Here is a 17755-nt window from a genome sequence, read left to right as displayed (position 1 = left end):
GTGTGGGGCCTTCTTGATGTTTACATATAAATAACACTGGATGGCTTCTGCACGCTTCAGACAAAACCAGAATAGTTCACCATTGATAGATCAGCAAGACTGGCCTATCCATCCATCATATTCCTCTCAATGAAGGAGCTCATGGTAATACCCCACAATGAAAAGTTTCATGTATCCATCTAAAGTGACACCAAAGAGAGATTGGAGTATTGATAGCAATTTTTTACATGCTAACTTGACTCGGAGGACATCAAGTATCAAATGTCAATCTCAAGACCCAACTATAAATCTAGAGAAATCATTGCCTATGCCGCATGCACTATGTGGCCATGCATGCTAGTGTAGACAATAATTTCTCGTAAATCAAAGTACCTGCATCCAAATTAATATATAGATAGCATATATCATCTAATTCTTGGTAACATTGCCAAGGAAATCTAACTACACTGATACTTGATGGCAGATTAAGGAGTTACGTGTAGAGCATGAGATTTAGTGGTGCTACTTCTAAGATAAGATCAATGCTAATGGATAAATTTCGTGACAAGTGCGTCGTACTAGTCACAATCTGAAGGATGCCACCATGGATGCCATTGAGATCTCCGATGTTTGAATTGACTCAGACTACATCCCCGGCCACTAGCCTTGGTGCGGGGGGGCCCGGCAAAACTTTAAGTGCCGAGCCCACTTGCAGAAGCTTTCAATTGCTTGCTTGACTCTGTATCTATAGCTTTGAATTAGCTTCACCTCTCTGACCAGCCAAACAAACAGAAAGTGCCTATTGATTGGATTCGAGAAATTATAACCATATGGCGGTGCACCATGTTAATCACGTGTTTGGTTTATGTGAACCCCATGCATCATGCGTCTTTGGTGCACCATTGATGTGGTGCACTGCTGATGTCGTGCACATGGTGCAGGGTATAATTTCTCTACCGGTATTTGCCATGCTTTAGCTTTAGCCATTGGATTCTCTGGCTCATCTTTCCTTGGAGTGGTGGTCCCAATGTGGAAGTTTTCTGGGTGCTAGTCAAATGCGATGGGGACTACACAACCTCTTCATAAAATGTTGGGTGTTATTAGAGAGAGGAAGGAGGATCTTGAATGATGTCCTGTAGCGGGACTGTCAAAGCCTGCATCATGTACTCCAAGTACTAACATAATATTCTCTACTTACCATCAAAAGTTTGATCAGCAGAATGATCTGGTTATTAGTCCACAAAATGATGAAGAATTCATGAGCAATCACCAACTTATTCATTTTGCTACCATCTTCATTGCCTTGATATTCATCTTTGTATGCACTTGTATATGTTTGTTTCCCTAATTTCTAACAGAAAATTCTGATTTTCAGAGGCTGAAAAAGAGAGAACTAATGCCATACTTTAGAACATCTTGATGCCAATAGATAACAACATCCATAAGCACAGTATCATCTGATTATTTCGAGGTATTCAAAAGAATGACAAATGAAGCCTTCTACCTGATTCCACTTGTGACTTGAGTCAGGAGATAAATACAAAAGAAGTGCAATGGTTAAATTAGGTGCATCATGACCTAATCGAGCCAAATTGCCTTGCTGCCAAAAAAAACAAAATAAAATGAAACAAAAGAACAATTTGTCCTTGCAAACCATCTGTTTCAGCCTGTCCATCAATGATCTACCCAAGAGACGGTGCAAACTGGCACATCAGCTGAGAATCCACTTAAACTAATGCAATTTCTACTGCACCCCACCACAAGCAACCAAGAAGCCCTCATTAAACAAAGCCAAGAGCAGTCCACAGCTTAAACTTCCAAGATCAGCCTGTCAAACAGCTAATGATTCCACAAACCATTGCCTCTTCTGACCACCCCAAACCATCTCCCCTAGCCCCAGTTTAGTCCCACACTCCATAATGACAGTTTAAGATGGGAAGTGGGAGCAAGGAATTGAGAATCTAATGGAAGCCAAAGGGTGCAAAGGTTGGTCCCTCACCATTTAATAAAGCCCACCTGATAGCCTTGAATCTTGATTTAAGACCTTTCCTCCACCCAAACATCCACCTTTATTGGTTGAAGACTGAGATAGATATGAAGAATCTAGTGTGAGAGAAGGGTGTAGGATTTGGCCTCTCCCCACTAAAGAAAGCCAGCTTGGAACCCTCAGCCAAAGTCTAAAGGCCTTGCGCTTGTTTTTCTTTATTCCTCTTCAGAACCTTTTCCTCCAATTCACCAAAGACTGGCGGTGGAGCTATACCATACTGTCCTCTGCGCATCTCTCTCTCTCTCTCTCTCTAAAGAGATATCTTTTTAGGTTTTTGTTCATCATGGCAACGGAAGCCATCCTTTCTTGGCATGGGGATTTCCTCTGAAAAACGTTTGATCGTTTTCTCTGCTGTCTCGTGCTGTTCTTTTATATCAAGATCGCTACTTTCCGACATGGTTTTGCTTAAATCTGTCGTCTTTGGCGTTGCCCATATCTTACTCCTGGTGGGTACTTCGGCTCTGTCCTTTTCTAGGTTCTCCGGGTTCTGTGTTTCATCTGATATGGGTTTTTTGGAGTGGAGGAAGGCGTAGAGGTGGGTACGAGGAGCTTTTGTTGAGCGATTCGATCTAGGGTTTGTGTTATGAGTGAGAGGGAAGCGGTAGGATGGGGCGATGGCGAAAGACTCCTCGCCCATGGGTTCTCTGCGTCGTGGTTGTTCTTCTGGTCATCCATGGATCGATAGGTAAAACAATTCATAGCAGAAGTGTTTGAAAATTATATGTTTTGAATGCTTTACCTGTGATATTATTTATGAAAACAAGCAAAACTTGGGAGGATTTCCTCCTTCTTTTGTCTTGCTGCCATCTCCCTTTCTCATTTGAATCCGGGAAAGGGACAGATGTTTTGTAAAGTTCAGGTTACGGCTTAGAGAGAGTTTCTTGATGATTTTTGATTCGAATCTATGCGGGCAAAAAAAAATTAGAAGAAGCAACAAAAAACTATTTGCTTTAGAATGTTCTTTTATTCGAAGAGAACATGTTATTAAAGTCATCAAGACATCTACAGAAATTTGAGACAATTATTCTGAAAGCTTTGTTTTCAGAAGAAAATGGTTCAAATTTTCTAGATTTAATCCTAAATTTCATTGAATTGCATTCACCTAGTATCCAGACTTGCTCTAAAGGGCCCATTTTTTCCATCAAGAGAAGTATGCTTAATGATGCTTTTGCCATCTGATCTTTCTTCTATACTTTCATACATTTCTTATATTCCATGACGTTTTTCATGTGGTATGGTGCAAAAATATTCCCTATATAGGTCACTTTTTGTTGTTTTTTTTTTCCAGCATTGATTCTTCGAGGAAGGTAAGATAGGTACCTGAGTTAGAATAGGTTGATCATTAACCATTTCAAGTGAAAAACTTCGTGGCAAATGGTCTCTTATTACCATTTTAGATTTTGTTCTTCTTGGTGTTTGCAAGCTCCATTTTGTTCTTTTGCGTGAAAGCTCCTTCTCTGACCATAAAAAAATGATACTAAAATTGTTTTTGGTAAACAAAGTGAAATTCTTAATATCAAGAATGGCATATGTGATAATATCTTTCTTTGCTCACTCTAGATGAAATACTGGACAGGGTCATGTTTTTCTTTTTGGGAAAAAAAACATTGCGCGAATGTGATATAACTTAATTGTGAGGGTTTTTCACTCTTCTTTTTCTTGCTGCTACCTCCCTTTCTAATTTGGAGTTGAGGAAGTGATGGATTGTAAAACTCAGGTTAGAGCTAAGGGAACTTTTCTTGATGATTTTTTATTCGAATTTATATAGGCAAAGAAAGGAGGTAGTTATGTGATTTGAGTTTCTCATATAGTTTGAAAGAGCAGAAAACATTTTTCTTTAGATAGTTCTTAGACTCTTAGAGAACATGTTATTAAAATTGTCAAGACATCTACACGATTTTAAGACAATTCATCTGCAAGCTTTGTTTTTGGAAGAAACTGTTTCAAATTTTCTAGATTTAATCCTAAACCTCATTGAACTGCATTCACTTTATCCAGACTTGCTCTAGATGGCCCATCCTTTCCATCAAGAAAACTATGCTTAGATGATGCTTTTATCATCGAAAGTTATAATCTGATATATCCAGAAAAAATATATGACTTGGTTGATCGTTTGTCATGGTGTTTGGGGAAGGCAGCAGAGGAGTTGCAAAGGTCAAATGGGTAGAGAAACGATCTTTATGACAGATAAGATGTTGTATGAGGTCTTTGACCAGCAAAGATCTTACGAATGTTTCATTTACATACCAACCCTTTCTTCATGGATATGATTAATGTTCTTGGTTTCACTAGATAAATCCAACTCCTCTATTACCATTAAAAGAAGAATGCTCTTATATGCTATGCAACGGTTAATCTCCAGACTATATGAAAAGAAATGAAATCATTGTTCCACAGTCAATTGGATTACCTGGTTCACTATATCTACGTGGTTGTGCAGATAAATATATTCTACATGGGATGTTAAAAAACATATAGCCCATTACTATATGTTGCATGCACCAAGTGTTGGCAAGTTATATGAGCTATTATGCAAGGTCCCCTTACAAAGTGAATTAGTTGCGTACACACCTTGTCTAGGCTTCCAACTTCACAAGAAAATGTAGATCTAGTAGATCTAGCATTCCTCACCACATCACACAGTTATCTCATTACACTTTAAATTGGAAGCAAAATATCTTCGCTGTCTTTCAATTTTCTGTCACTTTAATTAATAGGCTTAATGCAGAACTTTAATGACTAGATGTATTGAGAACATGCTGCAAATTTTGCTATATAATGTCAGTTATTTTAACAGAATGTCCTGCAGTTTGTGTTATGCTCTGCTTTATCAAGGATTTCTTTTTAGTTGTTAATTCTGACAATAGACAACAAGTTTTTATGGAGATATGTCTGTATCTGGAGAAGAAGCTAACATCGTGCTAATAGTGGCCTTTTTCAATTGGCTGTGTATGTGACTTTTCTAATGCTTTCATATCTCTGCATCCTTTAATACACATATATCCCTTAGAGAGAGATGCCTATGTGAGGGCAAATAGAAGCAAGCAGCAAGCGATGGAATTTAAAACTTCAAAGCATAGACCTTTAATTTCTTTGATACTATGAGACCTTTTTATTTATTATTTTCCTTCCTAGAGTGGATAGCATCACTTTTAGTTATTATTCATTGAAATTTATGACTACAGCATGAATATGCTAAAATTAAGTTGATATTTTAAATCACACCAACTTACTTACTGTTATGCTAAATGCACATTTCGAGGTGATGAGATGATGAGATAAATAAGTGAAACCACATATCGAAAATAAATTTTAAAAAAAGATGAAAGATAAAGATAGAGAAAAAAGACTATGGAGAACTAGGAGCTATATTTTAGAAATTCTTGGTCTTTTGATTTAATATGGAAACGAAAGCTCTTAGTCTGCATATGTTTATCTTTCATCTTCGCTAAGTTGCTGCTTCAATAATTAGAGCTACTGAAGCTCCCACCTGTCCCCCCACCAAAAACAAAGAAAAAGAAAACAAAAACCAGGGTGAAGAAAAATAAAAGAAATCTAAAGTGGTTCTGGTCAGTGATCCTATCTTTGGATACTTAAAATTTATCATATAGATGAATACCAAATTTTTCTTAAATTAGTAGCAGTTGCATCTAATGTGGATTAACCATTTATTGTATTCCGAACATTGTTCAGAATTACAATGACATGCATATTTGAGTAGCATATGATCTGTTTCCCCTGTGAGTGCTCTAACAACAACTTCATGTGACATTATGGGAAATGGTTGGCTCTATATGTCTGATTTGTATTGTTTAGAAGTACACTTTAGTCTACCTTCACGGCATGGCTATGAGCTTACACTAACACTTCTTTTATAGGTCCAATTTCAAATTTTGTACAGCAACTACCAAAACCATCACATGTACATCCATGGGCTCACAGAACACTGCTATCAGCAACATCTGGGCCTCCACCCAATGACATGGACACGAAGCTTCAGCTCTCAAGCATGCTGGCTCCATCCATTCCTTCACAGCTTGAACCACCAAGTACAGGTTAAAATTTATGATTGAGTTGATTTGAGTTCCCACATAATAACATTGGATATAAGTGCTTTTGTTCTCATGCTGGGTTTCATCTATTCCCTTCAGACATATCGCCTGCACTTGTACATGTCAAAGAGAAAGGACCTACTCCTGCATATCTTCCAAAATCACAAAGTGAATATGCACATAGTCAAATAATGGTCCCTGAAGGTAGCCTTGTTGTACTCATCATGTATTGAGTTTCTCCTTGAAACAATTTGCTAAACTGTTAATCTTATATACTAGGAGCTGTCTTGCATCCCCCAGTGATAATGCCACCTAAGCCTGAGGTTTTGCCACCTTCGCCTGAGGTTTTACCACCTTCCACCCCAGCAGTGATACCATTCATGCAGCCTAGTGCTCCACCTGAACATGTAACTACGAAACACGGACCAGTAATAATATCTCCATCTATACAAGGTATATCACCAACTTTTTCGGTTTGGGAAGGTAAATTTCCATCAATAAATTATTCCCACAATGTTCTCGGAATTAGTGAATTCAGATTTTTAATTACATTCTACAGATCATGATCCTTCTCCATCCTATATGAGCCCTCCACTATCACATGCTGGAATGGGAGTGCCTGAGGCTGGGGTTCATGAAAAAGCAACCAATAGTAATTCTCCAGTTCCAGTACCACATACACAAGGTAAGGCTAATTAATAACACATTCACTTGGTTGCCAATGAATGACAATTTTTTATGAATCTGATATATATGTTACTGCACAAGTTTCACTATCTCCAAGAAAATTTCCACTTGAATCACCTACTATCCTCCTACTACAAATTTCAAGTGTAAGCATTTTAGCTGTTTTACACTCTCTTCTTCCTCCTCCTCCTCCCAGCCAACCAGCCAGCCAGATGACCTATGTTCTGTTGGCATCTCAGTGGTCCTTCAGGATTTCTTGCTTAATGTATCATGTTAACTTGGACTGTTACGTGGCTTATAGTTCTTTTAAGTTTAGTTGATCATGCATTTATGGTGACGAATGATGTGCAGGGCAAGATGTTCCTCCCAAATCAATTTCTTTTCCTGTCATTCATGGGAATGGATATGGCACACCTACTGCTGCACCACCAAAGGAATTATCCAATCATTTGACACCAGCAAATGATGTGCCATATCCATTCCCTGAAGGTATTTTTCTCCTTAGCAGAAAAATACTGGATCTGAAATATAAGTGACTAATTCCAAGTCTGGTCTTTTTGAAGTTGATCATGCATTTGTGGCAATATATTTTGTGTAGGACCTGCTGTTTCTCCAACATCAATTACTTTTCCTACCATCCATGGGCATGGATACAGCATGCCAGTTGCTACACCCCCAAAGGAATCAACTAGGCATTTATCCCCTCTAACTTATTCACATACAAAAGGTATCCATTCTTCTTTTTAGCGAAAGATACTGGAATGAGATAGCTAAACAGACTAAATCCATGACTGATCTTCTCTATATTCATTTGCGGCAATATATGATGTCCAGTGCCTGCTGTTTCTCCAACATCAATCACTTCTCCTGCTAATCATGGAAATAGGTATCGCATGCCGGTTGCTGTACCTCCAACAGATTCATCCAGCAATTTATACCCTGTAAACTATTCACATCCAAAAGGTATTCCTTCTTCTTTTTAGTGAAACATATTGGAATGAGAAAATTAAACAGACTAGGCCCATGACTTATCTTCCTTACATTCATTGCGCATTTGTGGCGATTTATGATGTACAGGGCCTGCCATTTCTCCGACTTCAATCACTTCTCCGGCCAACCATGAGAACAGGCATGGCATGCCAGTTGCTGCAACTCCAACAGAATCATCCAGCCATTTATCTCCCGTAAATTATTCACATCCAAAAGGTATTCATTCTTCCCTTTAGTGAAAGATATTGGAATGAGAGTGAAACAGACAAAGTCCATGACTGATGTTCTTTAGATTCATTTTGCACTTATGGCAAAATATGATGTGCAGGGCCTACTATTTCTCCAACATCAATCACTTCTCCAGCCAACCGTGGGAATAGGTATGACAGGCCAGTTGCTGCACCGTCAACAGAATCATCCAGCCATTTGTCCCCTGTAAATCATTCACTCCCCAAAGGTATTCTTCTTCTCAGTGAAAAACAAGATGTCAGAAGAAGAGGACCACTGTCATGATGGATCTTTTATGTATTGATCGTGCACATTCTATGATGTTCAGTGTCTACTATTTCTCCTACATCAATTACTTCTCCTGGAACCCCTCAGAATGGGCATGGCATGCCGGTTGCTGCACCTCCAAAGGAATTTTCTAGACATTTGTCCCCTGTAAACTATTCACATCCAAAAAGTACTTTTCTCCTTAGTGAAGAATGTTGAAATGATAAACATACTGATTCTGTGATTGATCTTTACACGCTGATAGTGCATTTATGGCAACATATGATGTGCAGGGCCTGCTGTTTCTCCAGCACCCACCACACCTCCTGCTAACTATGGGAGATATGGCATGCCAGTTCCTGTACCGCCAAAAGATATATCCAGCCCTTTATCCCCCCAAAATTATTCGCACAAAAATGGTACTTATATCCTCCATGAAAATGTTTGAATGAGAAGTTATAAATACTAATCCAATGTCTAATCTTTTCTACAGGCTCTTTTCCTGTTATAAGCCCTGCTCCACATGAGGCTGGTAGACCCTCATATTCAATAGATTCTCCTTTCGCTTCACATCCCCAACCTCCAGTGCAAAGAATATTTCACAGCACTGCACCAGCACCTGTAGTTTCATTTCGCCAGCTGACAACTAGGCAAAGAACCGGAAGCCCTGCATCTGCTCCTTCTCCACAATCCCGTAATCCAGGTTGGAATAATATACCTGAAAATGTTATATTGATCCCTCATTGAGTTTTAATAAGAGACAGGTGTTTTTTCCAGCTTCTTCAAATCCTCCAGCAGTACTCCCAAAGCATAATAGAGAGCATCATGCTCCACTACCCTATATCCAAGGTTGTAACCTTATTAAATAACATATAGACTAACACCTTTCCTGTCAATAATGTACCCATCTACTCAAAATAAATTTATACTTAAGTGCATCTGATTGCTACTCTTATTCTAATACATGTTTCTCCTTTCTTATAATACTACTTGTTATTGGTTTTTGATCATGCTCATTCCTACAGGGCCTGTCCAATCTCCTGTACTTTCTCCTTTGGCATCTACCTCAGGAAAGCCACGGGCACCACAACTTCAACCTTTCCATTCATTACCACCTCCACCGCCTAGACATTCATCCCCTAAAAACCATGCACATCCAAAAAGTATTCTTCTTAGTGACAAATGTTGAAATGATAAACATACCAATTCCGTGACTGATCTTTATGTGCTTATAGTGCATTTATGGCAACATATGATGTGCAGAGCCTGCTGTTTCTCCAGCACCCGCGACACCTCCTGCCAACTATGGGAGATATGGCATGCCAGTTCCTGCACCACCAAAAGATATATCCAGTCCTTTAATCCCCAAAAATTATTCGCACACAAAAGGTACTTATATTCTCCATGAAAAATGTTTGAATGGGAAATTATAAACACTAATCCAATGTCTATTCTTTTCTACAGGCTCTTTTCCTGTTATAAGCCCTGCTCCACATGAGGCTGGTAGACCCTCATATTCAGTACATTCTCCTTTCGCTTCACATCCCCAACCTCCAATACAAAGAATATTTCGCAGCCCTGCACCAGCACCTGTAGTTTCATTTCGCCAGCCGATAGGTAGGCAAAGAACCGGAAGCCCTTCATCTGCTCCTCCACAATCCCGTAATCCAGGTAGGAATAATATACTTGAAAATATTATATTGACCCCTCATTGAGTTTTAATAACAGGCAGGTGTTTTTTCCAGCTTCTTCAAATCCTCCAGCAGTACTCCCAAAGCATAATCGAGAGCATCATGCTCCACTACCCTATATTCAAGGTTGTAACCTTACTAAATAACATATAGACTTACACCTTCCCCATCAATAATGTTACCATCTACTCAAAATAAATTTCCACTAAAGTGCATCTAATTGCTACTCTTATTCTAATACATGTTTCTCCTTCCTTATAATACTACTTGTTATTGGTTTTTGATCATGCTCATTCCTACAGGGCCTGTTCAATCTCCTGTACTTTCTCCTTCGACATCTGCCTCAGGAAAGCCACGAGCACCACAGCTTCAACCTTTCCATTCATTACCACCTCCACCGCCTAGACATTCATCCCCTATAAAGCATGCACATCCAAAAAGTACTCTTCTTAGTGAAGAATGTTGAAATGATAAACATACTAATTCCGTGACTGATCTTTATGTGCTTATCGTGCATTTATGGCAACATATGATGTGCAGTTTCTCCAGCACCCGCCACACCTCCTGCCAACTATGGGAGATATAGCATGCCAGTTCCTGCACCACCAAAAGATATATCCAGTCCTTTATCCCCCAAAAATTATTCGCACACAAAAGGTACTTATATCCTCCATGAAAAATGTTCGAATGCTTGAATGAGAAATTAGAAATACTAATCCAATGTCTAATCTATTCTACAGGCTCTTTTCCTGTTATAAGCCCTGCTCCACATGAGTCTGGTAGACCCTCATATCCAGTACATTCTCCTTTCGCTTCACATCCCCAACCTCCAGTACAAAGAATATTTCACAGCCCTGCACCAGCACCTGTAGTTTCATTTCACCAGCCAACGGCTAGGCAAAGAACTGGAAGCCCTGCATCTGCTCCTTCTCCACAATCCCGTAATCCAGGTTGGAATAATATACCTGAAAATGTTACATTGACCCCTCATTGAGTTTTAATAAGAGGCAGGTGTTTTCTCCAGCTCCTTCACATTCTCCAACAGTACTCCCAAAGCATAGTCGAGAGCATCATGCTCCACCACCTTATCTTCAAGGTTGGAACCTTATTAAATAACATATAGATTATACAGGTATATTATTTCTTTAACTCTTGACCCGCTTTCTTTTTCTTCAGGCCCTTCAGTTTCCCAAGCTCCTTTTCATTCAGCAGGTAATGAAGGAACCCTACGCCTTCCCCATCACTAATGTTCCCATCTACCCAAAATAAACGTGTATTTAAGTGCTTTTAATTGTCACTCTTGTTCTGACACATGTTTCTCCTTTTTCATAATACTAGTCGTCATTGGTTTTTGATTGTGCTCATTCCTACAGGGCCTATTCAATCTCCTGTACTTTCTCCTTCTGCGTCTGCCTCTGGAAAGCCAAGGGCATCACAACTTCAACCTTTCCATTCATTACCACCTCCACCACCTAATCAAGGTAGGTATGGAGTATCATTATTTTATCAATATGTTGTTGTCAAATTCTGTGATATTCCCATTGCATTGTTCTAAGATTCTCCAAGTCTAGCTGAATATACAATTACAATCACTATTTATTTGGTTTGTCTGCAGACTGTACAACCCCGTTATCTTGCCCAGAGCCTTTTACAAGTAGCCCTCCAGGATCATCATGTGCTTGTGTGATGCCGATAAGAGTTGGACTTCGTCTAAGCATTGCACTATTCACATTCTTCCCTTTAGTCTCTGAGCTTGCCCAAGAAATTGCATCTGGGGTTTTCATGAAACAAAGTCAGGTCCGCATCATGGGAGCAAATGCTACGACTGAGGAATATGACAAAACTATTGTGCTCATTGACCTGGTGCCTCTCGGAGGCAAATTCGATAGCACTACAGCATTTTCAGTCTATGAGAAGTTCTGGGACAAGCAGGTTTTCATAAACCCCTCATTTTTTGGGGATTATGATGTATTATATGTTATCTATCCAGGTTAGAATAATTGTTTCAGTGATATTCCTCATGTTAGTCAATGCATTTTTTATGTTGCCCATGCAAAGTGCATAGTGTAAGATGGAGTAGCCCCTTATTTCTTCCATTATTGTTTTTGATGGGTGATTTGAACCATCCACTAACTGGCCCAAAATACTGACTGTTAGCATCTTAAAAAAAGATAGGATCTAAGAATGTGTTATTCTTATAACATCCTTGGCATGTGTGATGCATGTAAGAGGCATGATTAAGCATATGTTATTATCATATATTTCGATATATAAACTCCTAGTTTTGCAAGGCACGCTTCTCTTGTAAGGGCAAGAATCGAACTACACAAGGTTTATATGTCTGATATAGTAATAGCTATGGGGTGGTGGAGCCTCATGAATTGGTGTCTTTCAGACAATGAGGCACTTTGGAGTGTGGCATGTGTGATGGATGTCAGAGGTAGTATGGATGGTTATGATTCCCGAATTTATTAATGTTATTTTGAAAAATAAACTCCCACCATTGAAAAGGTTTGCTTCTCTCTCTCAAAACATGAACTAAACTAGGTGGAGTTTTTTTTATTTATGATGGGATCAGTTACAGTATTGAGAGTGAGAGATGTTAAGAAGAATGACCTGGAGCAAGGTTTGTTTTATTGATACGCCATATGTCCTCATACCGGCACGTATGGCCTCATACCGGCGTGTACGCTGAACCAACTAGTCTAGTACGCTGAACCAACTAGTCTAGTACGCTGAACCAACCCCTATATACCAAGTATACCAACATTGTACCGGCATGGTCCAGTATTGAGATGGCAAACCTTGACCTAGAGCCTCACAAACTGAGGCATTTCGGAGTTTGCATTTGATAGAAGAAGTCTTGAACAGATATATTGCTGATCCGTACTGTGATTAGGTGTGGATCCCTTGCTATGGTACCCTTTTATTTAGAATACAGAAAAGGTAACATGCTGTTTTGTTGATGAATTGGAAAAGCATGGAGGTTTAGGATCTCTCATTGATATGATGTTTTGGCTAATGAAATGTCATGGACATGGCCAGTTAAATGGAAGTTTAAGAGTTCAAAGCATCCATTACTTACATGATGCATGGAGAGAAATCATATTGATATTCTGTTGAAAGTTTGTTTCTGGTAGTGCACACTTTGACTCCTGTCTTGCTCGATTTGTCTTGATTTTTTTTAAAAATATTATATATGCAGGGCTTCCTCCATCACCACCTATGGCACCTGGAAGTGATAATGGGGCTTATGGTAATGACAATAATAGGACGATACATCCTCTTGCAGCTGATGTCAGAAAGCAAAAGCAAAAACAAAATGGCACTGTGATAGCTATCATAGTTCTTTCAGCTGTTATAGCATTGGTATTATGTGCTGGAGCGGCATGGGTTTTCTTGTTGAAACATAGAGAACTTTCTCATTTGCCAATAATAACCCCACAGATGTCACTACCTCCATTTTCAAAGGCATCAGGTATTCCTATTATATTTGTCTGATTGTGATTTTTTCAGAATTTATTAGGAAGGACCATAATAAACTGACACATCTTCAAATCTAAATAACATTGTTCTAGTCATTATTATGTTCCACTTACTAATCCAGTTTATTTTGTATGTACAAACTTTAGCAACTTGATAACTGGTAATAATAGAATAAAAAGTTCAACATGGAATATTTATACGGCTCCTGGTGTATCCCCAGATTCAGAAAAATGGTCTCGCTCATGTTAATAAAAGGAGTTTCTAAAAGCACCTTTGATTAATGTGAAAAGCATAAATTCATTTTTAGCATCTAGTATAGACCATGGTTGCCGTTGGAAAGGACAAATCTGTAGGTGCACTTTTTTTTCTTCTTTCAAACAATAAAACTTAGCCTTTCATGTGTTGTTTGATAATATGAGAGAAGTTTGCATAGCTCACATTTGAAGTAGGGGGAGGAACTCTTGTTTTGCTTGTTTTAAGGTTCACCATACCAGTGTCTACCATCCCGTATGGGGCAAACTGTACCATACCTGTACCAAAATGGTACTCTATATGGGTGGTGTACCTAGAGGACCACCAAACCAACCCATCCAACACTATACCAATATGGTGCCAGTACGGGTACTGAAACTGATATTGTGAACCTTGGTTTGATCCTTTAAGAACTCCTTTTTGAGGAATTAGAAGATTTTTCCCCCCAATGTGTAATTTTTATAGTGTAATATCTCCTTTTTGATGTGTCAAAAAAGTTGCAGGGGGTGTACCTACAAGACCTGGAAGTAGGCCCGGTTCTGCCTCAGCATCCTTCAACTCTAGCATTGCAACATGTGCAGGATCAGCAAAAACATTCAGCCTAGCTGAGATGGAAAGAGCTACAAGCAAATTTAATGATTCAAGAATTATTGGTGAAGGTGGTTTCGGACGCGTGTATGAAGGTACTCTTGAAGATACAAGAAGAGTGGCCATCAAGGTGCTCAAGAGAGATGATCAGCAGGGTAGCCGAGAATTCTTGGCCGAGGTTGAGATGCTGAGCCGCTTGCATCACAGAAACTTGGTAAAGTTGATTGGTATATGCACAGAGGAGCATATCCGCTGTCTGGTCTATGAACTTGTTCCAAATGGTAGCGTGGAATCTCATCTTTATGGTAAGTACTGGTACTAGTCCCTGAACGTTACTTGGCTCTGCATATTTTTGCTTAACAATTCAGTCAATTCATGAAATACCATCCATAATGCACATTTATTTCGACCAGCAACTCCATTGTTGACTACGTCACTGTCTAAATGCTTCCAGTTACTCAGTCTCTTGAGTTGTTTAAACATCATAAAGTTTGCTTTGTGGCTTAATCTTCGGCCTTTTTGCCGGTACAGAGTTTACTAGTTCAGGCTTAGGTTGATGAAAATTTATACATTAGTTGCATCATGCTGTTTTAATTATGTTCCTTGTATTAATTTCAAGCTGCTTTTAAGAAATGATTTGAACTGTGTTTTCTACACAGGAGCAGACAAGCAAAGTGCTCCACTTGATTGGAATGCCAGGCTGAAGATTGCGCTTGGTGCTGCTCGAGGTCTAGCATATCTGCATGAAGATTCAAGCCCTCGTGTCATACATCGTGATTTCAAAGCCAGCAACATCTTGTTGGAAGACGACCTCACTCCCAAAGTGTCTGATTTTGGCCTGGCCAGAACAGCTCTAGATGAGGGAAATGGGCACATTTCAACACGCGTCATGGGAACTTTCGGGTATATAACTCTAAACTATAATTATTATCTTTTTGCTTATAACTCAATGTGATGCTGTAAATGATAAAAAAATGTGCTCTTTTTTTTTTTTTTAAAGTTATGTAGCTCCAGAATATGCAATGACGGGGCATCTCCTTGTCAAGAGCGATGTTTACAGCTATGGTGTTGTCCTCCTCGAGCTCCTAACAGGAAGGAAGCCAGTGGACATGCTGCGACCTCCAGGGCAAGAAAATTTAGTGACATGGGCTCGTCCACTTCTTACTAGTAAGGATGGATTGGAGACTATCGTAGATCCATCTCTTGGCACCATTCCATTTGATAGAGTCGCAAAGGTAGCAGCCATTGCTTCAATGTGCGTTCAGCCTGAAGTAGATCAGCGTCCATTTATGGGCGAGGTAGTTCAAGCCTTAAAATTGGTCTGCAATGAGGGCAATGAATATAGAGGATCAGGAAGCTTCAGCCAGGAGGAGATATCTACACAGGATACAGAAGAAAGGATCAGTACAGTGTTGGATCTGGAGCTGGAGAGGGTGATATCAGCATCCGATATATTCAGTACTTCAGCGAGGTTTACAAGGGATGTTTCTGGATCTTTCCGGAGGTATTCAAGGTCGGGCCCTCTTAGAACAAGTAGAAGCTGGCAATCTTGGCATAGAGCGAGAGGCTTGTCATCAGGAAGTGCAAGCGAGCGTAGGAAAGTTGGCACAGGTTTGGAGAATGGTGATTAGTGGCTGCAGGAATACTTGGTCCCCTTTCATCTGCTGAAGAGATCCGTTGTCAATCAACATAATCAGCATGGCAGCTCACCATGCTGTAAGGCAAGTGAGGTTCAAGGAGTCCAAGAAGGTTCAGAAGGCTCTTATACAGCAAAAGTGAAGCAGGAATCCCTAAGAAATTGAAAAAGTTCTTAGTGGGGATGGAAGATTGGGATATTTTGCAGCTCATCCTCTTGAAATAAAACATGATTGAAGCAAGAAGGGTTGTTCTTTTGGGCATAAATGAAATTCTGACTAATGAAGTTGCTATTCTCAAAGAAGCTTCATTGGTTATTCCAATGATTGTCCAATGCCTATGACATTATTTTTGCAGTTTTGCTTCTCCTGATAGGAGTTCTGAATTTTTGGTTAACGAGAATCCTTCCATAGTTGGAATTGAAATGAAACCGCTACTCCAATCAAAGAACTGTTTTTGACTCTTCTGTAAGTTTAGCTCTCTTCAGATTAATCCATTCAATTGTCATTATTGCCATGTGTAATTTCTTATTCTTGCTATACAATCCTTGTAACCTTGGATTTCTGCTCGATAATGCTGTTCAGATTTCCAATAATCTTAATGCCATGCTCTCTGCTGCTGCTCCTGTGAATCGTTCTCATCTTTTTCTTTAGTTGCAGAGACTGATTGGCTACAAAGTATTTGATTATTAGACTCGCCAACATGGAGGCTGCTTGTATTAAACCATGATCCCCACAAGAAACCTTTTCTTTTTCTACCCCTTTTTTGTTTCTGCAGAGTGTAAGACTGCTATCATGTAAGCCTGTCCTCCATGATCAGACCTGAGTCTTCTGGCTGGGGTTGCTCTAGACAAGCTTTTTGGCTCTCTGCCTGACCAAAACTCCATTATCTCCGATGCTTATATTGGTCTTCTTGTTGTGCAAAAGCTTGGAGGGACACAACCACAATTTTTGTAGAATACTTATAACTGTTTTAAATGATTAAAACGCTCCCACATGGATGTCATGCGTTTGCTCAACTGCTTGCCCATAGGTCATTGATTGCTTGATGATTGGTTCAACATTAAGCACAGATTTGCTGCAGAGAGCAATTTGCAAGAGGCTGCGTACGTGGAATAAGATGTTTAACTAACTAATAAAAACCAAAGAGATAATAATGAATTATATTAATGCGAGTCGTTGGATTTGGCTGGCTGCACCTCTGGGTCCATTAGGCAAAGCTAGCGTTAAGTTGTCTAAAACATTTGAAGGGTTTTTGTATCAAGTCATGGTTCATACTTCATGCAAACCTGCGTCATTTTCTCTTGTGCTTTTGTTTCTTGATTTGTGGGTATTGCCTCATGATTTTGACTTGAACAACAAACTTCTTGTGTTTTTTTGTTTTCATTTTAATCTTTTATGAAGTGTTTGGCGGATTTTAATTTTAAAATGATAAAAACATATATTAGTGTTTTTCTGTAGCATCGTGGAACATTAAGACTCAGGTATCGCTAGATGTTGTTTAAAATCAAAGGAAACAATGTGATGAGGGAGAAAGAAAAATTGCTGTGCTGTTTTTTGAGAGCAAATTGATTCCTTTTGAAGGATCCTTAATGTCTTCGAAAAATACTGCACTCGAATATGTATTCTTTCTGAACAAATGTTTTTATGAAATGATATCTTCTCTCATAAATGATGTCTTGTATTTGCACCCTAAATCAAGTTTTAGGACAGTATTCCTTTCTTTTGTTCATGTTTTTGTTGCACCTAGTTATTTATTTATTTTGAAAGACCAAGGCAGATAAATCTACCCATGATATAATTACCAAATACAAATATTTGGAGATGTTATCCAAGACCCTAACCAGGACCTCC

General features: G+C 39.2%; 1 protein-coding gene across 28 annotated transcripts; it reads left to right on the top strand.

The window, feature by feature from the left end:
* Positions 1 to 1696: 1696 nt before the first annotated feature.
* Positions 1697 to 16497, top strand: LOC103711161 (uncharacterized). 28 transcript variants are annotated; one of them, XM_088710065.1, is made up of 30 exons: positions 2209 to 2472; positions 2554 to 2711; positions 5905 to 6081; positions 6178 to 6282; positions 6358 to 6531; positions 6638 to 6763; positions 7117 to 7254; positions 7364 to 7492; positions 7600 to 7728; positions 7843 to 7971; positions 8084 to 8212; positions 8312 to 8440; positions 8544 to 8669; positions 8744 to 8953; positions 9028 to 9099; positions 9276 to 9413; positions 9514 to 9639; positions 9715 to 9921; positions 9996 to 10067; positions 10244 to 10381; positions 10482 to 10598; positions 10682 to 10891; positions 10966 to 11037; positions 11118 to 11153; positions 11315 to 11422; positions 11557 to 11931; positions 13147 to 13419; positions 14177 to 14572; positions 14927 to 15170; positions 15268 to 16497. In XM_088710065.1, exons 2-30 carry the CDS (start codon positions 2633 to 2635, stop codon positions 15896 to 15898), a joined length of 4995 nt encoding a protein of 1664 aa, XP_088566191.1. In that variant the 5' UTR covers positions 2209 to 2472; positions 2554 to 2632; the 3' UTR covers positions 15899 to 16497. The 28 variants fall into 28 exon arrangements, with proteins under 28 accessions (XP_038981259.2, XP_038981260.2, XP_008795424.3 ...); XM_088710110.1 differs by having other exon boundaries at positions 1965 to 2711; positions 14261 to 14572; positions 14933 to 15170; XM_088710102.1 differs by having other exon boundaries at positions 1965 to 2711; positions 14261 to 14572.
* The last annotated feature ends 1258 nt before the right edge of the window (positions 16498 to 17755 follow it).

This window comes from Phoenix dactylifera, chromosome 1, assembly GCF_051530095.1.
Source record: "Phoenix dactylifera cultivar Ajwa chromosome 1, Ajwa_hap1_PhDact_Kaust_v1.1, whole genome shotgun sequence".
Taxonomy (NCBI): domain Eukaryota; kingdom Viridiplantae; phylum Streptophyta; class Magnoliopsida; order Arecales; family Arecaceae; genus Phoenix; species Phoenix dactylifera.
Note: the sequence above shows the minus strand (reverse complement) of the source record. Positions and strands in the feature narration are given on the sequence as shown.